Source organism: Eurosta solidaginis, chromosome 1 (genome assembly GCF_040869045.1).
Source record: "Eurosta solidaginis isolate ZX-2024a chromosome 1, ASM4086904v1, whole genome shotgun sequence".
NCBI lineage: Eukaryota > Metazoa > Arthropoda > Insecta > Diptera > Tephritidae > Eurosta > Eurosta solidaginis.
In genome coordinates, this window is record NC_090319.1 from 66,143,527 (window position 1) to 66,163,222 (window position 19,696).

Sequence of the window (19,696 nt, forward strand, 5' to 3'; positions counted from 1 at the left end):
GTGAGTTCATATAAGTACCTGAACTGAGTTTAGTAAAGATATATCGATTTTTGCTCAAGTTATCGTGTTAACGGCCATGCGGAAGGACAGACGGACGACTGTGTATAAAAACTGGGCGTGACATCAACCGATTTCGCCCATTTTCACAGAAAACAGTTAACGCCATAAAATCTATGCCCCTACCAAATTTCAAAAGGATTGGTTAATTTTTGTTCGACTTATGGCGTTAAAAGTTTCCTAGACAAATTAAATGAAAAAGGGCGGAGCCACGCCCGTTTTTAAATTTTCTTTTATTTTTGTATTTTGTTGCACCATATCATTACTGGAGTTGAATCTTGACATAATTTACTTATATACTGTAAAGATATTAAATTTTTTGTTAAAATTTTACTTTAAAAAAAAAATTTTTTTAAAAGTGGGCGTGATCCTTCTCCGATTTTGCTAATTTTTATTAAGCGTACATATAGTAATATGAGTAACGTTCCTGCCAAATTTCATCATGATATCTTCAACGACTGCCAAATTACAGCTTGCAAAATTTTAAATTACCTTCTTTTAAAAGTGGGCGGTGCCACGCCCATTGTCCAAAATTTTACTAATTGTAATGAATTATCGCACTTTTTCGGTTTTTTGAAATTTTCGATATCGAAAAAGTGGGCGTGGTTATAGTCCGATATCGTTCATTTTAAATAGCGATCTGAGATGAGTGCTCAGGAACCTACATACCAAATTTCATCAAGATACCTCAAAATTTACTCAAGTTATCGTGTTAACGGACGGACGGACGGACGGACGGACATGGCTCAATCAAATTTTTTTTCCATCCTGATTATTTTGATATATGGAAGTCTATATCTATCTCGATTCCTTTATATATGTACAACCAACCGTTATCCAATCAAACTTAATATACTCTGTGAGCTCTGCTCAACTGAGTATAAAAAAGAGAAAATATCGAACATTTCTTTAAAAAATGTGTGTGTGTTGTTCTTTAACATTATTACAAAAAAATGCTTAGCTTACATACATACATGCATGCGCGCTTCATATGCTATGCTATGCTATAAGTACAGACAGGTTCTTTTTTCTTTATTATAAATTGTTATTTACAATTATTTAGAGGCAGCTTAATACTGCCTTTGGGTTTTTTCTCAGCTTTGCACTTATGAAATTAAAAACTATGTAGAAGAAATGTGAAATAAAAAAAAAAAAATTTATCAAATAAAATTTAATATAAAAAAACACAAATTAAAAATAAAATCATTAGAAATGTATATTTTAAAGTAAAAATCAAAATTTTTATATTTCTTAGTTTTTGAGTGCTTTGTTCATAAAACTTTTTCGCGCAACTACACACATGTTAAGGATGTATAACTCAGTCTGTATAAGAGTTGTATATGTGTGTGTTTTTATTGTTGCCTTAATGAATGTACCATGTAAGTGTAACAGGTAATACGCCCGCGTACAGCTAACAATTAAGTTTAAAATGTTATTTGTTGCAAATAATAATTTCCACTTTTGTGTATATTTTTTGTTGTTTTGATTTGTATGCATCATAATTTCATTCTTTCAATTTAAATTAAATGGAATATTTATCATAATTTGCTTTTTTTGCTTATTAAAAGTATAGAATTAAAAGTATTTTTTATGATTAAATAAAAAAGCTGCTTACACTTTGTCATTTCACCTTTTTGCTGCGTTCCTTCTTAAATATTTTTATATTTTCAATGAACTGCGCGAAATATATCAATGAAAGCATTTACAATTTACTTGTTGTTTTTCTACAAATATCAATTTTGAAAAATTTTGGCGAATAACTTTTGTTTTCTTCAACTCGTTTCTAACTTCTATCACACTCAGTTTCAAATGAATTTCGAGCGAATCTCGAATTTTAAAATCATATATTAACTTTTTAAAAAGTGGTGATCATTTGCACTTAAATTGTATGTATGGATGTGTGAATTTAATACTTAAACAATAGTAATAAAATTATTAACAAAGAATAAATTATAAAAAAAAAATACTTTGCATACAAAAATTGTTTGTATGCCTAAAAATTTAAATAAAAGATCACTAAATTGTTTTTGTCGCTTGAGGAGCGCATGTGTTATATTGCAAGTATGCATGATTACGTTGAATACATTTTTTCCAATTCCATGTTTACAATTTTTCGAGCTCGAATTTTTTTTCGAACACATGTTGCAGTTTTTTTTTGCTGACAAATTTGTTTGCGCTTAAATTTAAGTTGTTTCTGGCTTGAACTTAAGCGTCAAGATTCTATGACCTGGAAATTGTTTTTCGAACTTTATAGTTTCTTGAACTTAAATTTTTTAAGGCTGCACACTGGACCATTTTACGCACTCGAATTTCAAAGTTTTTCGAACCCAACAATTTTTTCAAACTTGAATTTCAAAGTTAGTCGTGCTGAATAACTTGGTCCGAGTTCAAACTTTAAAATTTCTATAATTTTTCGAAATCACACCCCGAAGTTTCTACAGCTAAAAAATGTTTGACTCACTCAATATTACACAGTTTTCGACATCGTATTCGAAGCGTTTGTCCGATAAAAAAAAAATGATAGAAATCTACTTCGCATCTACTAAGAAGTATACACAGAACTCGAATAAGCTTTTCTAACTTAGATTTGAAATAAATACTGTCAAAAAAGTTGACGTAACAGAACATGCTACTCGCAACATATCCACAGTCCCCCAGCTCAAAATCTAGAAACTCTAATCGTATATTTTTAGAGCAAGTAGCTCTTAGCTCAATTCATCACTTATGAAACTAGGGTAAGTAAAATACCTCGTAGTTCGAAAATGCCTCTGGCACTGTATAACAAATCAAATATAGCCATTTTGAAAGATAACAGTATTGATTTCGAATACAAAAGGTTTGAACATTCCTCAGCTAAGAATGATGAATACAACTTGTCAGTATACTCACATACGGAATATTACATATGAGAAGCGAAGCATGCAGCATATTCAGTACGGCCAACGCTTCGCATTGAATATTGAGTAAATGGTATTTCACATTATAAATTTTCACTCTTTACATTTGTTTCAAATAATTAATATTCATATATTCAAATATGATGAAATGCCTGAATATTTACTATTTATTAGGAAATGGCTATTTTACGAAATAACAGCCAGAGAGCAAAAATTTAAAAGGAATTTAAATGTCAAGTTTTATTAATTTATTTGCAATTGTCTGTAAGTTTAAAATATATTTCGCTTTAGTTGGTTCATTGTATAACATTTAAAAAAAAAAAAATTTTTAATTTTGAATTTCTTCGAAAATCTGTTTTCGAAAATTTCTAATTTTTTGGAAGTTTTATGTTGTTTCGAAATTATCAGCAGGCATGCAGCTATTGCTGCATTTAGTAGTTGTTATTTTAATTTTAGAAAATCTGTTTTCAAATTTTTCGAAATTTTAAGATATTTTAAAATTATCAAAATGCATTCGGCTATTGCTGCTTTTAAAAGTTGTTACTATAATTTGAGTTCTAAAGATAAATTGTATCTCGAAAATGCCAAGCGTTTAATACAAATCGTTGAATTAAACTTTCGGAAGTGGGGTGGTTAAACGTTTTTCAAAGAGTCTAAACAAACATATATATACATAAACATATTTTCGAAATTAAACGTTTTTCATTTATTTTCGCGACAACGGTGAAACTTTTTTTAATCATTTTTTAAAAAGTTACAGCAGCGGAAAATGAAAATCAGTCACTTTCGAAGATATGTTTAAATTATAGCTCTAAAACCAATTCTAATTGCGAACGGCTGAAATAACTCAAATTTTGAAAAACTGAAAATTGTTTTTTTTTTTTTTTGTTGTTTCATCATTGTGAACTATAACCATAAGCTTTCCTGAAAACACGGATCTACGAAAAATACTGCGCCACTTAAGAAATGTTTACTAAAATGCGCAGTTAAGAAAGGAAATTTCAAGAATTGTTTCGCTTATATTTCTTGTTCTTAATAACCAGTAAACGCAATTCTTGCCTGAAACTTAAACTTTAGGCTTTCATTATTATGCATTTTGCTTTAATTTTAGTCTTTTACAGACGTCAAAATAGAAATTTAAAATAAGAACTAAAAAATTTGGATGCGTCCTAATAACTTTTTTTTTATTTAATACTAAATTTAAAAACCTCCAGCTTTTTGAAAATGTGTGAAAATAAGTGTTTTATGCTTTTCATTTTGCAATCGTTAGTAATGTTTTTGTACTTTTTTTTAAATTTAATTTAAAATATTATTTTGTTTGTGACCACTAAAGTTTTCGTTTTAAAATTTTTAAGAAAGAAAACTGTCAGAATAAAACGGTAAATCTTTAAGTTTTTGAAAAATGATTTGCGTCTTTAATTTGTTTTCAATTATTGTTGTACACAAAGATAACATTACAGTTTTACAGTTTACAGTTTTGACTTGATTGATATTGCAGTATTAATATTGTGTTGTTTTGGTTTTTTAAGTGTATAAACTACATATTGAATACATATATTTTTTGAAATTCTTTAGGTATAGTTTTCTTATTTTAGCTATTTGAATCTTTTGCTTGCATATATTCTTAATATCTCATATTGTTTTACCAAAAAATAATTGAACAAAATATTATTTATTAAAAAATCAAAATACAAACATTTTGCGAACATAAAACAGAATTTGAATATTGATAGTTGGTTTTTTGTTTTCTTTTTTTTTGCTGTTTTTATTATAAGTAATTAAAGTAAATCGATTTCCATTTTGTTTTTGTTTTTTTTTTTTTGTTTTTGTTTGCAAAACTTTAGTTTTCTTTAGAAATTTTTTGAATATTTTTATATTTTTTGTTTATTATAAGTTTTTTTTATTATATTTTTTTTTTTTGTTTGTTTGCTTGAGCGAACCTTTTCCCATCTGCTTTTCCCATCTCTGAACCGTACACATGCTCAACTCAACCGCTTAACTATAAGATTTGATTTTCCTTAGCGCCTGCTGCCCGCATTCTGCTTTGCCGCGCTTTTTTCCAAATTATTTACTATAATTTCATATTTTGCTGAGCATATACCGCTCTTTCATTTCAATTGTGTTCTGATTTGTTAAGAGATACAAGCTCAAAATTATTTGTAAAAAATCTGAAGCTGTATCTGAACGACAAGCCAGCACACAATTATACAACGAAAAAATGCGCTGGAACGGCATCAATCTTTTGTATGATGGTCCGCCACATTTATTTTTTTTTGTTTTTTAATTTTTTCTTTTTAAAACTTTTTTTCGTTCGCATAATTTTATAAGATTTGAAATAGAATTAAACATCTTTCCCTTCAAATTTGCGCCCGCTCTTAATCCCTTTCGAATTGTTTTTTTTTTCTTCTTCTCTTTCTTTTTCTTACGCTTAACTTACGTACATACAAGCATACATATACAGTATTTTTAAAGATAAAGAAAAATCAAACAAATTCTAAATCTTTCGTTATTATGATGCATAGCAAAATATACACACATCGCAGTGGAGAGTTGGGTGTTATTGTTTAGATGACAAAAAAAAAATTAAATGTATGCTGTTCCAGTTGCTTACGTTGACGGTTTCGCTTTTTCATTTTTTTTTTTTTTTTTGTTTTTTTTTTTTTAACGAGAACGAAAGTTTTGTTGTTGTGTCATGCAGGATATGTCATTGTCGTTGACGTTTCACAACTTCAATTTTCTTTTACGTTTCATAATACAAAATTTGTTTCTACTTCTACACAATAACTTTTTATCTCTTTATAGCAAATTTTTTTGCTTTTCTCATTTTTCTTGCCTACTCCTCTATACTTTGACCGTCTTAACTGGCAAATAATTATCATCCTGCAGTTATTTGTTGAGTTTGTACGCAAAAATCTGATGTATTGACTGCACACTGCTGTTTTGCGTATGTTCTGTATTAACACTGTTCGAAAATTGGAATAATTGGAGATGTCGGCCAATCTTCCTCCTCCTCAGAGCTGATACTTTCGGTTCTGTAAAAGAAAAAGTAAGCAGTTTTAGATAATGTAAAGATAATTAAAATTTGAAATACACAAATTTTTAAATATTTCAATGCAATATAAGAAAAATTATAGTTTCTGCTGATTTCGAAAAGATTTCATACACTATTTTTATTCATTACAGAATTCTTTTTTTTTTTCAAAGGAAAACAAATTTTGCACATTATATGGGAGAACGCAGCTATTGACTTGACGTTAGGAAAAACTCAGCGAGTGCACATAAACCAAATCTGTGGAGCAAAATCAGAGACTTTTAAGAAAAGGGAAAAAGAGAAAAAGGGAATTTATATAGCCAAGGAAGACGAAAATTACAAGAAAAAGGAGAGGTAAAAGAAGCTGGAGGAGAAAGAGGAAAAAAAGATATTTCTGACGATGACGATGGTAATGATGATGCTCATTATGGTGGTGATAATTAAAAGGAAATGAAGAAAAAGTTCATTTATTGCAACAGTCACGGTTACGTACCGGGTGCGGTTACAATTAAAGTTGCGGTTTTGGTTAGTGCTCTGTTACATTAGTCAATAATATGACACTTAGCCAAAATTCAAACTCAACTCCTTTTTTTTCGAGATTTGATTGCATGGAGGAGGACCTTCTTATATTTGAAAGTCCCAGTTCCAGGTTATTGTCCAATGCATAAAATGATTAATTTCTGGATTAACTTTCCAAAGTATGTAAGTAATTTAGGCTCCACTAGTACACAATGGTAATACCAACTGGCCAGAACCATGTGTAGCAGCTTGCTATTTGTATTTAACTATGTGCTTTGTAAACTGGTTTTTTCATGGCACCACGCCAGGTTATATTCAAATTATCTTAAGTTGTTAATTATCCATTTAATTATTGTAATTATTTTTCATATTCACTCTAGTCATGTGCACATGACAAAATTATTAATTATTAAAATTCAATATATGGCTTGTTGCCATGTTATTTCAGTATCCCGTTATGGGTAAAGTCCCGTTCGTATATAATTTTTATGGCGTCACGCTAGGTTCTCCATTAATTTATGTATGTATGTATAATATTAGGTTAGGTTTTTTCTTGGCACCACGCCATTTTTCCAATGTCACTGATTCGGGTACAAGTCCCGTTCGTATATAAAAACCTTTTGATTTGTATGGCATCACGCCAGGTTTTCCGTTAGTTTATATATGTATGTAAATTTTTTAGGTTAGGTTTTTAATTGGCACCACGCCATTTTTCCAATGTCACTGATTCCTATTAGGAGTGCATAAAACCGCCCTAACTCCAGGTCAGGGAGGCACTGCATCTCCTAACTTCGCCAAAACGCCCGAGGGACGCACCGAAGCCAACCTTGTGGACTCTTTAATTTTTCACTCAACGCAAAAAGCCCAAAAATTTACGTTGAGTAGAGGATGACCCGAACGACCGCTCGCGCGAAAAGACAAGACCGGAATGAAACTCAACTCCAAAGAATTTCGCGCTAAAATATTAGTTCGCCTTGAAATTTAAAGATTTTCCGAGCTGTACAATTCTTGGAACTCAACTTTAAAGTTTTTCGAACTTGAATGTTTTTGAGCTCAAACGTTAGAGTTTTTCAAGCTGCCACATATTTACGAACTCAAAATGCAAAGCTTTTCGAACTGCAACACTTTTCGCACTCCTATTTTAAATTTTTCGAACATAAAAATTGCATCTAACTCGAATTGCAAAGTTATTCGTGGTGGAATATTATTTATATTAATTTTTGTTCATCAAAAAAAAAAAAAAAAAAAAAAAACAGCGATTTGAACAAGTATTCGAATAGTTTGTACAAAAAACACTGCATTGATAAATTTATTGCCGAGTGTTTGCGTATCGACTTAGAATGCTGAATTATCATTTTTAGCTCAGATTTCAAAGCTCTCTGCTCATCTTACTGCGGTGTGAACGGCAAAAAATCAACCTCAAATCAACTTGTGTAAAAATGTGATTACATAAAGGGTGTTAAGTTATGGTTATTCGTTGCTAGGATTGTGGGTACTATGTCGTATACGCTAGCGAGTTTGGTTACGGTTACGGCGCTATTATCAGTCTTATGGTTGCGGTTATGGTGACAGCTTCGCCGACTCTTACGGTTACGGTTACGGTAGCAAATGTAGTAGCGCTTACAGTTACGTTTATGTCAATCATAGCGGTCACGGCGACGCTTATTGTACCATTAACTGTTATAGGGGAGCTGATAATTATGGTCGCAGTTAATGCCCCGATTACGTTCATGTTAATGGTTACAGTCACGGTAACTATTATAGCTACAAATGCAGTGACGAACATGATTACAATTACAAAAAAGTTTATAGTTACGACCACGATTACTATTCTGGTTACATCTACGATCACGGTTACAATTACGGGTAAAGTCAAGGTTACCAGTTTAATTAAAATACCGACAGCAAATTAGAGCACATTTTTTATAGAGTGGTGACGGAGTTGTTAAGGAACTCATTCTATATGGAAAAATTATTGAAAGCCCACTGGCAGCAATAGTTTTGTCGTCATTCCGGAATAATAAATAAAAGTAAAAATTTGTCAGTCGTTATTTCGAAGAATTTTTTATTATTCCATTTTTTGTTCAATGGATTGCATTCGTTGCATTGCAATACTGAAATAAGTGCATTGAACAGTCTTTTGCACGTCTGTGTTACAAAAACGATCTGGTGATACGAAGGGATTGAAATAGAAGACTTGAGTAAGAGTGACGCTTTTTCGTGTGAGACTGCCGATTATTTCTACACCATTTCCAGATGGATTTTAGAAAGGGTTAATTGGAAATAAGAATAATCAATTGGATTTTCGAAAGCATTGGTTGGATTTTCGAAAGCATTGGTTGGATTTTAGAATTGTTCACTCGACTTTCGAAAGCATCAATTGGCTTTTAGAACTGTCAATCGGATTTTAGAGAACGTCATTTGGGTTTTAGAAAACATTCAAAAGTTCAAATTTACTCTTTCTGAAATCTAATTGACCTTTTCTAAAACGGCCAAAACCGTCTAAACGGTTAAGCGCCAATTTAGTAAGTAATTTGAATACATATTAAGGAGTGCAGAACAGTTAAATGAACCCGTTTCGTTTTTTCAAAAACTCCATTTACGTTTTCTAAAATCCCACTAACAGTTCTTAAATCCAAATGACACTTTCAAAACTCCAACTGACAATTCTGAAATCCAATTGACGCTTTCCAGAATGCAATTGACAATTCTAAAATCTAACTGACGCTTTCGAAAATCCAACTGACTAATATAAAATCTAATTAAATTTTTCTAAAATACAGTTGACACTTTCTAAAATCCAACTTGAAGTGAAGTAAATTCTATTCAGTTATACACCAATAATATTGTAACATGAAAGCCCCTTTTTCGAAAGATCTAAAATTGGCCCTTTTCAATTAATCAATTTTGCTGCGACATATCCCTCCCTCAAATCGGATATTTCCTACGGTCTGTCATCACTGTTGAGAAAATCGATAGGTCTATCTATCCCTCAGTTTTCATATGGGGAGCGATTTTTTTATATGGATTTTAGTTACCTCTTGAGATGGACTTTTCTTATTGTGGCTGTGCTCGGAACGCCCTGACGCGCTTTGGTCTGGGCCTGCTTATCAAGCTGCCTAAGTGCTCATATTTTAAGCTCACTTTACATTATTGGCAAGCACGAAAAAACCTCGAACTCTTGTATAATAGCAAAGCAAAATTTTCCTTTTATATAAAACACATATTTTGTTTGAGTTTAAAAAACAATGAACGCAAATTGTCAGTTGTTTTTTGATTACTTAAGAATTTACTTAGCGATCAAGAAATAAGATTGCTTTGTGGCCATATTCAGGTTATAAATTTTTTTTAATAATAAAAACAATGATAAATGATAAGAAGAAAGTTAATTAGAAGTGAAAATAAGCAAGCTGTATACACATACATACAATTTGGTTTGCTCGTGCCTCGTTTCAATGCAATGAACTTGAAAGCGATAAAAAATTTTGTGTTTTTTATTATTTTGAAATTTCAGACAATCTTCAGCAGCTTATAACTACATATATATAAATATACATATGTGCGTTCAATGATGTTCTAAGAATGTTTTATTCTTAACGGAAAAACGTTAAAAATATTTAAGTGGCTATACGTTCTGAAATAAAAAAACAATAAAAAAATTAAAAACAAAATTTTCAACATTAAAAAAAATTTAAAAGCAAATCAAATTTTGGCATTCATTGATAAAAAAAAAAATATACAAAAAAACGAGTCATGGCTGGGTTAATATCGGCTGATGATTAAAATAACCCCCTATCTGGACTGTCGTTTCAAAAACGCCCCCCACCTCAGAAAACTTTCAAAATTCCATTGAAGTACGCGCTATCTAATGATTTGTTTCAAAAACGCAGTTAGTTGGGGCGTTTATGAAAAAAATTCTAAAGTAGGCCGTTTTTGAAGCAAGTTCTGAAATAGTTTTTGTAAAATATTTTGAGATATGGCGTTTTCGCACTGACAGCCGAGATATGGTGGTGTTCCACTCTGGCGCCTGTATGATTGCAATTGTATAACAAAAAAAGTCCCAGTAAGTGAATATAAACTAAATTAGAAAATTAGGTGAATTAGGATACCAAGGAAGAGATTAGCGTAAAGGGGGAGAAGAAAAGGAAGTAAATGGATGTAGGGTTATTTACTTGTTATAAATATACTTGTTATATTTTAAAATTTATTATTATTAGATTGTTTATTTTTATTTATTCATAATGCTAAACATATATATATATATATATATATATATATATAATTTTTGATTTAAGCATCTATATGATTGATACGATTATCACTAGCTAATAGGATTTCAAGATTTTTTTGTTTCATCAAAACCGTTTTGTATGTGATCAAAACGATTATTGTATATTTTCAACTCCCGTAAAGTATTCAGACACCCAATTCTTGCGGCAGATCGGAAAGTTGATTGCATGACAAATTCAGCAAAGTAAGGCGTGTAAATAGAGACACAAATGCTGGTACTTTAGTTAGTTGATTCTTGGCAAACACCAAATCACTAGCACAGTCCTTGAGAAGTTGAAGCGATTCAGGTAATGTATCTTATCATGGATTGTTGATAGATATTGTATTGTAATAGTACAGATTTTAATTTTATAATTATTTTATTTTTGTTCACTATTGTATTAAAAATTTAAAGATTCTTGTTCAAATAATTTAGTGATGTTGAAGCGAAAATTTTCCATATAAACTATTTTGTAAATAATAGTATTTATTTTAGTCAAAATTCTTTTAGATGTTTTTACACTATAAAAATGTTTACTTTATTTTAGAATATGTTTCTGTTAATCAAATTTCTATATAAAATAGTCTTTGAGTTTTAAACTAATCACTGCCTTAATGATCTGGCTTTTCTTTAATAACATTTCCGTATCATTGTGTAGGCACATGTATGTGATAATTATAGTCACATTAACATTTATAATTCACTAGTTCTGCATTTAACAACGTTGACTTAAATCCAAATTCGTTGTACAAGTATGCACGTTCAAATAATTTTAGGTCCGTTGGTAGGATCGCCAATATAGTTAAGATAATAACTATTTCTCTAAAATATTATTATTTTATTTGTTGAAAATCAATCTCGCAAAAATTATTTATTTTCACATTTTTAAAAATTCTAAAATATCTAACTTAAAAATTTTCATTTTGAAAGAACATTAAAAGTAAAGTAAAATTAAAATAATTTACAAAAATACAGTATATTTATTTTAAGTAGATAACCCTACATTTAGGTTAGGTTAGGTGAGGTGGTAGCTGCCCTGATAAGGATAGCTCACTTGGACAACACGAAGGTCCGTTGTGATACCACATACACCAAAAATAGCGGTGACTTAGATCTAGCTACTTAGAGAATCGTTGAGTAGCAACGATAAAGCTCCGAATGATACCGATCTCAACTTTGGATAAATCCTCGGGAGATCCAAGTGAGTCGCCGAAGTACTTTCGCTTAGTTCTGGCAAAAGCTGGGCAATCAAGCATAAAGCGATTTGGTGATTCCACTTCATTGTTCTCCATACAGCTGCAGCAGGATGGAGTTTCCAGTATATTGAGACGTACCGCATGGATACCCATCGGACAGTGCCCTGTCAAAACCCCAATGACCATTGATAGGTGAGCCTTAGTGAATCCAACTATTTCAGCAGACCTCCTGCCATTCACTTTCTGCCAGAAAGATCTTGCTACCCTGCAAGACGTGGTGTCCACGCAACGTTTGCTGAGCTGACTCGAGGCCCAGCTATGGAGAAGCAATCCACAGTTGGCCAGCGGAATTCCGAAATCCCTACAGCCATCTTCATTCGGTTCAGTTGTACCGATGCGGGCTAAGAGATACGCTTGACAGTTACCCGGGATATCACTATGGCCCGGGACCCAGATAATCTTAATTGTAAAATAATTCGATGCAATCGCAAGCGAGGCCAGGCACTCCCAGATCACCCTCGATCGCACTCAAGGCCTTGATAGCCGCTTGGCTATCAGAGTAGATTGTAAATTCCCTAACCGTAATAGCACTGGATAGCATTCCATCCACCGCATCCTTAATCGCAGCAACTTCCGCTTGGAATACACTGCAGTGATCAGCCAACTTAAACTTGCGGCTTACATTTAGCTCTTGACAGAAGACCCCCCGCAATACCTTTCCGTCCAACTTCGACCCATCCGTGAATAAGTTAACCGGTCCCATGCCCCACATAATTCCTCTTCCCACTCCTCCATCGCGGGAAAGACTAGGGTGAAGGTTGCATAGGAAGCAGTCATCGGTATACAATAGTCCGTCCTGTCCGAGATAAAGTCGAAATTAGTAAGAAGGCTAGAGTGTCCGAAGTAAGAAAGCCCATAACCCATATCACGAATCCTGACCAACGACCGGGCCGCGGCTGCCTTTCCCGCAATATCTACTGAATGTATGTTCAGCATGACATTCAGTGCCAAGGTAGGTGTTGTTCTCAGAGCGCCACTGATACCAATAAGCGCCGTCCGTTGCACTGACACTAACATTTTGGAGGTGCTCGCCGTGTCTAGTGCTTTCCACCAGACCAGCACCCCATAACCCTACATTTACTCCCGCTCAATATATTTGGTAATAAACCAAATATTTATTTTATTTTTAAAAATTTATTATACCTTTCATGAAAATGAAATGGTATATTAATTTCGTCACGAAACCGAAAATTGTAAGTCCTTAAAGGAAAATAGATAGACCCACCATTAAGTATACCGAAATAATCAGGTTGAAGAGCTGAGTTGATTTAGCCATGTCCGTCTGTCCGTCTGTCTGTTTGTATGCAAACTAGTCCCTCAATTTTTGAGATATCTTGATAAAATTTGGTGAGCAGGTGTATTTGGGTGTCCGATTAGACATTTGTCGGAACCGACCGGATCGGACCACTATAGCATATATCCTCCATACAACCGATTTTTCAGAAAAAGAGGATTTTTGTAATATCTTACCCAATTTAACAGATTGAAGCTTCAAACTTCACCATATACTTTCGTATATTGCACATATTGTTGCCTGAAAAAATTTATGAGATCGGTCGTATATATAGTATATATCCCCCACAACCGATTGTTCAGATAAGGAACTTTTCGTAATTACTGCCCTATTTTAAGAGCTAGAGGCTTCAAATTTCAGCGAATGCTTACGTATATAGCATATATTATTGTCTGAAAAAATCATAAAGATCGGTGGTATATATAGTATATATATGGTGGTATATATAGTATATATATATATTATATATATATATATTTTCGCAAATTTTAGCCCCATTTTAACAGCTAGAAGCTTCAAATTTCACCGAATATTTACTTATATAGCATATATTGTTGTCTGAAAAAACCATAGAGATCGGTTGTATATATAGTATATATCTCATACAACCGATTGTTCAGATAAGAAACTTTTCACGTCTAGTGCTTTCCACCAGACCAGCACCCCATAACCCTACATTTACTCCCGCTCAATATATTTGGTAATAAACCAAATATTTATTTTATTTTTAAAAATTTATTATACCTTTCATGAAAATGAAATGGTATATTAATTTCGTCACGAAACCGAAAATTGTAAGTCCTTGAAGGAAAATAGATAGACCCACCATTAATTATACCGAAATAATCAGGTTGAAGAGCTGAGTTGATTTAGCCATGTCCGTCTGTCCGTCTGTCCGTCTGTCCGTCTGTTGTTTGTATGCAAACTAGTCCCTCAATTTTTGAGATATCTTGATAAAATTTGGTGAGCAGGTGTATTTGGGTGTCCGATTAGACATTTGTCGGAACCGACCGGATCGGACCACTATAGCATATATCCTCCATACAACCGATTTTTCAGAAAAAGAGAATTTTTGTAATATCTTACCCAATTTAACAGATTGAAGCTTCAAACTTCACCATATACTTTCGTATATTGCACATATTGTTGCCTGAAAAAATTTATGAGATCGGTCGTATTTATAGTATATATCCCCCACAACCGATTGTTCAGATAAGGAACTTTTCGTAATTACTGCCCTATTTTAAGAGCTAGAGGCTTCAAATTTCAGCGAATGCTTACGTATATAGCATATATTATTGTCTGAAAAAATCATAAAGATCGGTGGTATATAGTATATATATGGTGGTATATATATTATATATATATATATTTTCGCAAATTTTAGCCCCATTTTAACAGCTAGAAGCTTCAAATTTCACCGAATATTTACTTATATAGCATATATTGTTGTCTGAAAAAATCATAGAGATCGGTTGTATATATAGTATATATCTCATACAACCGATTGTTCAGATAAGAAACTTTTCGCAATTTCTACCCCATTTTAACAGCTATAAGCTTCAAATTTCACCGATTGGTTACGTATATAGCATATATTGTTGTCTGAAAAAATCAGAGAGATCGGTTGTATATATAGTATATATCTCATACAACCGATTGTTCAGATAAGAAACTTTTCGCAATTTCTACCCCATTTTAACAGCTATAAGCTTCAAATTTCACCAACTGCTTACGTGTATAGCATATATTGATGTCTGAAAAAATCATTGAGATCGGTGGTATACATAGTATATATCTCATACAACCGATTGTTCAGATAAGAAACTTTGCGCAATTTCTGCCCCGTTTTAACAGTTAGAAGCTTCAAATTTCACAAAATGCTTTCGTATATAGCATATATTGTTGTCTGAAAAAATCATAGAGATCGGTGGTATATATATTATATACTTCATATAAACTGTCATATTGACCCCTTTTTTACGGCTAGAAGCTTCAAGATTCATCAAATTTCATTAAATAGTTACGTTTACGTCATATATTTTTGAAATACGTGATTCGTAGCCATAGTTTTTACATGCAGACCACAAAAAACGTGAAGCTTTGCATCCTCACACAGATTACCTACCTATTTTTATACCTTTCATGAAAATGAAATGGTATATTAATTTCGTCACGAAACCGAAAATTGTAAGTCCTTAAAGGAAAATAGATAGACCCACCATTAAGTATACCGAAATAATCAGGTTGAAGAGCTGAGTTGATTTAGCCATGTCCGTCTGTCCGTCTGTCCGTCTGTCCGTTTGTATGCAAACTAGTCCCTCAATTTTTGAGATATCTTGATAAAATTTGGTGAGCAGGTGTATTTGGGTGTCCGATTAGACATTTGTCGGAACCGACCGGATCGGACCACTATAGCATATATCCTCCATACAACCGATTTTTCAGAAAAAGAGGATTTTTGTAATATCTTACCCAATTTAACAGATTGAAGCTTCAAACTTCACCATATACTTTCGTATATTGCACATATTGTTGCCTGAAAAAATTTATGAGATCGGTCGTGTATATAGTATATATCCCCCACAACCGGTTGTTCAGATAAGGAACTTTTCGTAATTACTGCCTTATTTTAAGAGCTAGAGGCTTCAAATTTCAGCGAATGCTTACGTATATAGCATATATTATTCTCTGAAAAAATCATAAAGATCGGTGGTATATATAGTATATATATGGTGGTATATATAGTATATATATATAGTATATATATATATATTTTCGCAAATTTTAGCCCCATTTTAACAGCTAGAAGCTTCAAATTTCACCGAATATTTACTTATATAGCATATATTGTTGTCTGAAAAAATCATAGAGATCGGTTGTATATATAGTATATATCTCATACAACCGATTGTTCAGATAAGAAACTTTTCGCAATTTCAACCCCATTTTAACAGCTATAAGCTTCAAATTTCACCGATTGGTTACGTATATAGCATATATTGTTGTCTGAAAAAATCAGAGAGATCGGTTGTATATATAGTATATATCTCATACAACCGATTGTTCAGATAAGAAACTTTTCGCAATTTCTACCCCATTTTAACAGCTATAAGCTTCAAATTTCACCAACTGCTTACGTGTATAGCATATATTGATGTCTGAAAAAATCATTGAGATCGGTGGTATACATAGTATATATCTCATACAACCGATTGTTCAGATAAGAAACTTTGCGCAATTTCTGCCCCGTTTTAACAGTTAGAAGCTTCAAATTTCACAAAATACTTTCGTATATAGCATATATTGTTGTCTGAAAAAATCATAGAGATCGGTGGTATATATATTATATACTTCATATAAACTGTCATATTGACCCCTTTTTTACGGCTAGAAGCTTCAAGATTCATCAAATTTCATCAAATAGTTACGTTTACGTCATATATTTTTGAAATACGTGATTCGTAGCCATAGTTTTTACATGCAGACCACAAAAAACGTGAAGCTTTGCATCCTCACACAGATTACCTACCTATTTTTATACCTTTCATGAAAATGAAATGGTATATTAATTTCGTCACGAAACCGAAAATTGTAAGTCCTTGAAGGAAAATAGATAGACCCACCATTAAGTATACCGAAATAATCAGGTTGAAGAGCTGAGTTGATTTAGCCATGTCCGTCTGTCCGTCTGTCCGTCTGTCTGTTTGTATGCAAACTAGTCCCTCAATTTTTGAGATATCTTGATAAAATTTGGTGAGCAGGTGTATTTGGGTGTCCGATTAGACATTTGTCGGAACCGACCGGATCGGACCACTATAGCATATATCCTCCATACAACCGATTTTTCAGAAAAAGAGGATTTTTGTAATATCTTACCCAATTTAACAGATTGAAGCTTCAAACTTCACCATATACTTTCGTATATTGCACATATTGTTGCCTGAAAAAATTTATGAGATCGGTCGTATTTATAGTATATATCCCCCACAACCGATTGTTCAGATAAGGAACTTTTCGTAATTACTGCCCTATTTTAAGAGCTAGAGGCTTCAAATTTCAGCGAATGCTTACGTATATAGCATATATTATTGTCTGAAATAATCATAAAGATCGGTGGTATATAGTATATATATGGTGGTATATATAGTATATATATATAGTATATATATATATATTTTCGCAAATTTTAGCCCCATTTTAACAGCTAGAAGCTTCAAATTTCACCGAATATTTACTTATATAGCATATATTGTTGTCTGAAAAAATCATAGAGATCGGTTGTATATATAGTATATATCTCATACAACCGATTGTTCAGATAAGAAACTTTTCGCAATTTCTACCCCATTTTAACAGCTATAAGCTTCAAATTTCACCGATTGGTTACGTATATAGCATATATTGTTGTCTGAAAAAATCAGAGAAATCGGTTGTATATATAGTATATATCTCATACAACCGATTGTTCAGATAAGAAACTTTTCGCAATTTCTACCCCATTTTAACAGCTATAAGCTTCAAATTTCACCAACTGCTTACGTGTATAGCATATATTGATGTCTGAAAAAATCATTGAGATCGGTGGTATACATAGTATATATCTCATACAACCGATTGTTCAGATAAGAAACTTTGCGCAATTTCTGCCCCGTTTTAACAGTTAGAAGCTTCAAATTTCACAAAATGCTTTCGTATATAGCATATATTGTTGTCTGAAAAAATCATAGAGATCGGTGGTATATATATTATATACTTCATATAAACTGTCATATTGACCCCTTTTTTACGGCTAGAAGCTTCAAGATTCATCAAATTTCATTAAATAGTTACGTTTACGTCATATATTTTTGAAATACGTGATTCGTAGCCATAGTTTTTACATGCAGACCACAAAAAACGTGAAGCTTTGCATCCTCACACAGATTACCTGCCTATTTTTTATTTTATATTTATCTTAAAAATCGTTTAGATATGTTCAAATTTCACCAAATGCTTACGTGTATAGCATATATTGTTGTCTGAGAAAATCATAGATACCGGTGGTATATATAGTATATATCCCATACAACCGATTGTTCAGATAAGAAACTTTGCGCAATTTCTTCCCCATTTTAACAGTTATAAGCTTCAAATTTCACCGATTGCTTACGTATATAGTATGTATTGTTGTGTCAAAAAATCATAGAGATCGGTGATATATATAATATATATATGATGGTATATATAGTATATATATATAGTATATATATATATAGTATATATATATTTTTTTACGATTTTGGCCCCATTTTAACAGCTAGAAGCTTCAAATTTCACCAACTGCTTACGTGTATAGCATATATTGATGTCTGAAAAAATCATTGAGATCGGTGGTACACATAGTATATATCTCATACAACCGATTGTTCAGATAAGAAACTTTGCGCAATTTCTGCCCCGTTTTAACAGTTAGAAGCTTCAAATTTCACAAAATACTTATATTGTTGTCTGAAAAAATCATAGAGATCGGTCGAATATATATTATATACTTCATATAAACTGTCATTTTGACCCCTTTTTTATGGCTAGAATCTTCAAAATTCATCAAATTTCATCAAATAGTTACGTTTACGTCATATATTTTTGAAATACGTGATTCGTAGCCATAGTTTTTACATGCAGACCACAAAAAACCTGAAACTTTGCATCCTCACACGAAGTACCTACCTGTTTTTTATTTTATATTTATCTTAAAAATCGTTAAGGTATGTAGATCTGTTCACTATATATTTCTTATCTTATACATCCGATTATTCGGAGATTACGAACAGGATAAGATTATTGTTCAGCCCCATTCATGAAAGGTATGAAGTCTTCGGCACAGCCGAAGACAGTCCCGTTCTTACTAGTTTTTATTTATTTTTGAGTTTAAACATTTTAATACTAATTAGATTTTTCTTGTTTGAAGTTATTCAAAAATTTTTAAGTTAACACGAAAACTCAATTAAGAATTATTTTAAAAATTAAAGTAAAGAGTACAAAGTAGTTAACACTATAATGGATATGGAAGAATTCTGTCTTTTTCTTCATAACACGAAGAAGATCATAGAGGCAATCATAAAAGCAATGAAGTCATCACCGATCATACTGAATGCAGAACTCAAACATGTTGAGCAATAAGTTTGTTTAACAAGAATGATTTACATGAAAATTTCACTTTGAAAATTTTATGATTCCTGTGAATCAAAAAAAAATATATATATATATATATTGTTGCGATGTGTAATTTATGACTTTCGCGGTTTGTTTTCTTTTTTTTGGCACGCTCTCAAAAGTTTGTCTTTACCACTGCCTATCAATGAGCAAAAAATAACAATATTTATCGGTGAG

At 32.0% G+C, this 19,696-nt stretch overlaps 1 protein-coding gene across 1 annotated transcript in view; it reads right to left on the reverse strand.

Annotated features, from left to right (window-relative positions):
• Positions 1-4,340: 4,340 nt before the first annotated feature.
• The window catches only part of LOC137233982 (cyclin G-like), a 247,226-nt gene continuing 231,870 nt past the window's right edge, over positions 4,341-19,696 (reverse strand). Inside the window, exon 8 of the mRNA XM_067757660.1 lies at positions 4,341-5,986. Within this exon, the coding sequence (XP_067613761.1) occupies positions 5,911-5,986 (76 nt within the window). The 3' untranslated portion in view covers positions 4,341-5,910. The remainder of the gene's footprint in view (positions 5,987-19,696) is intronic.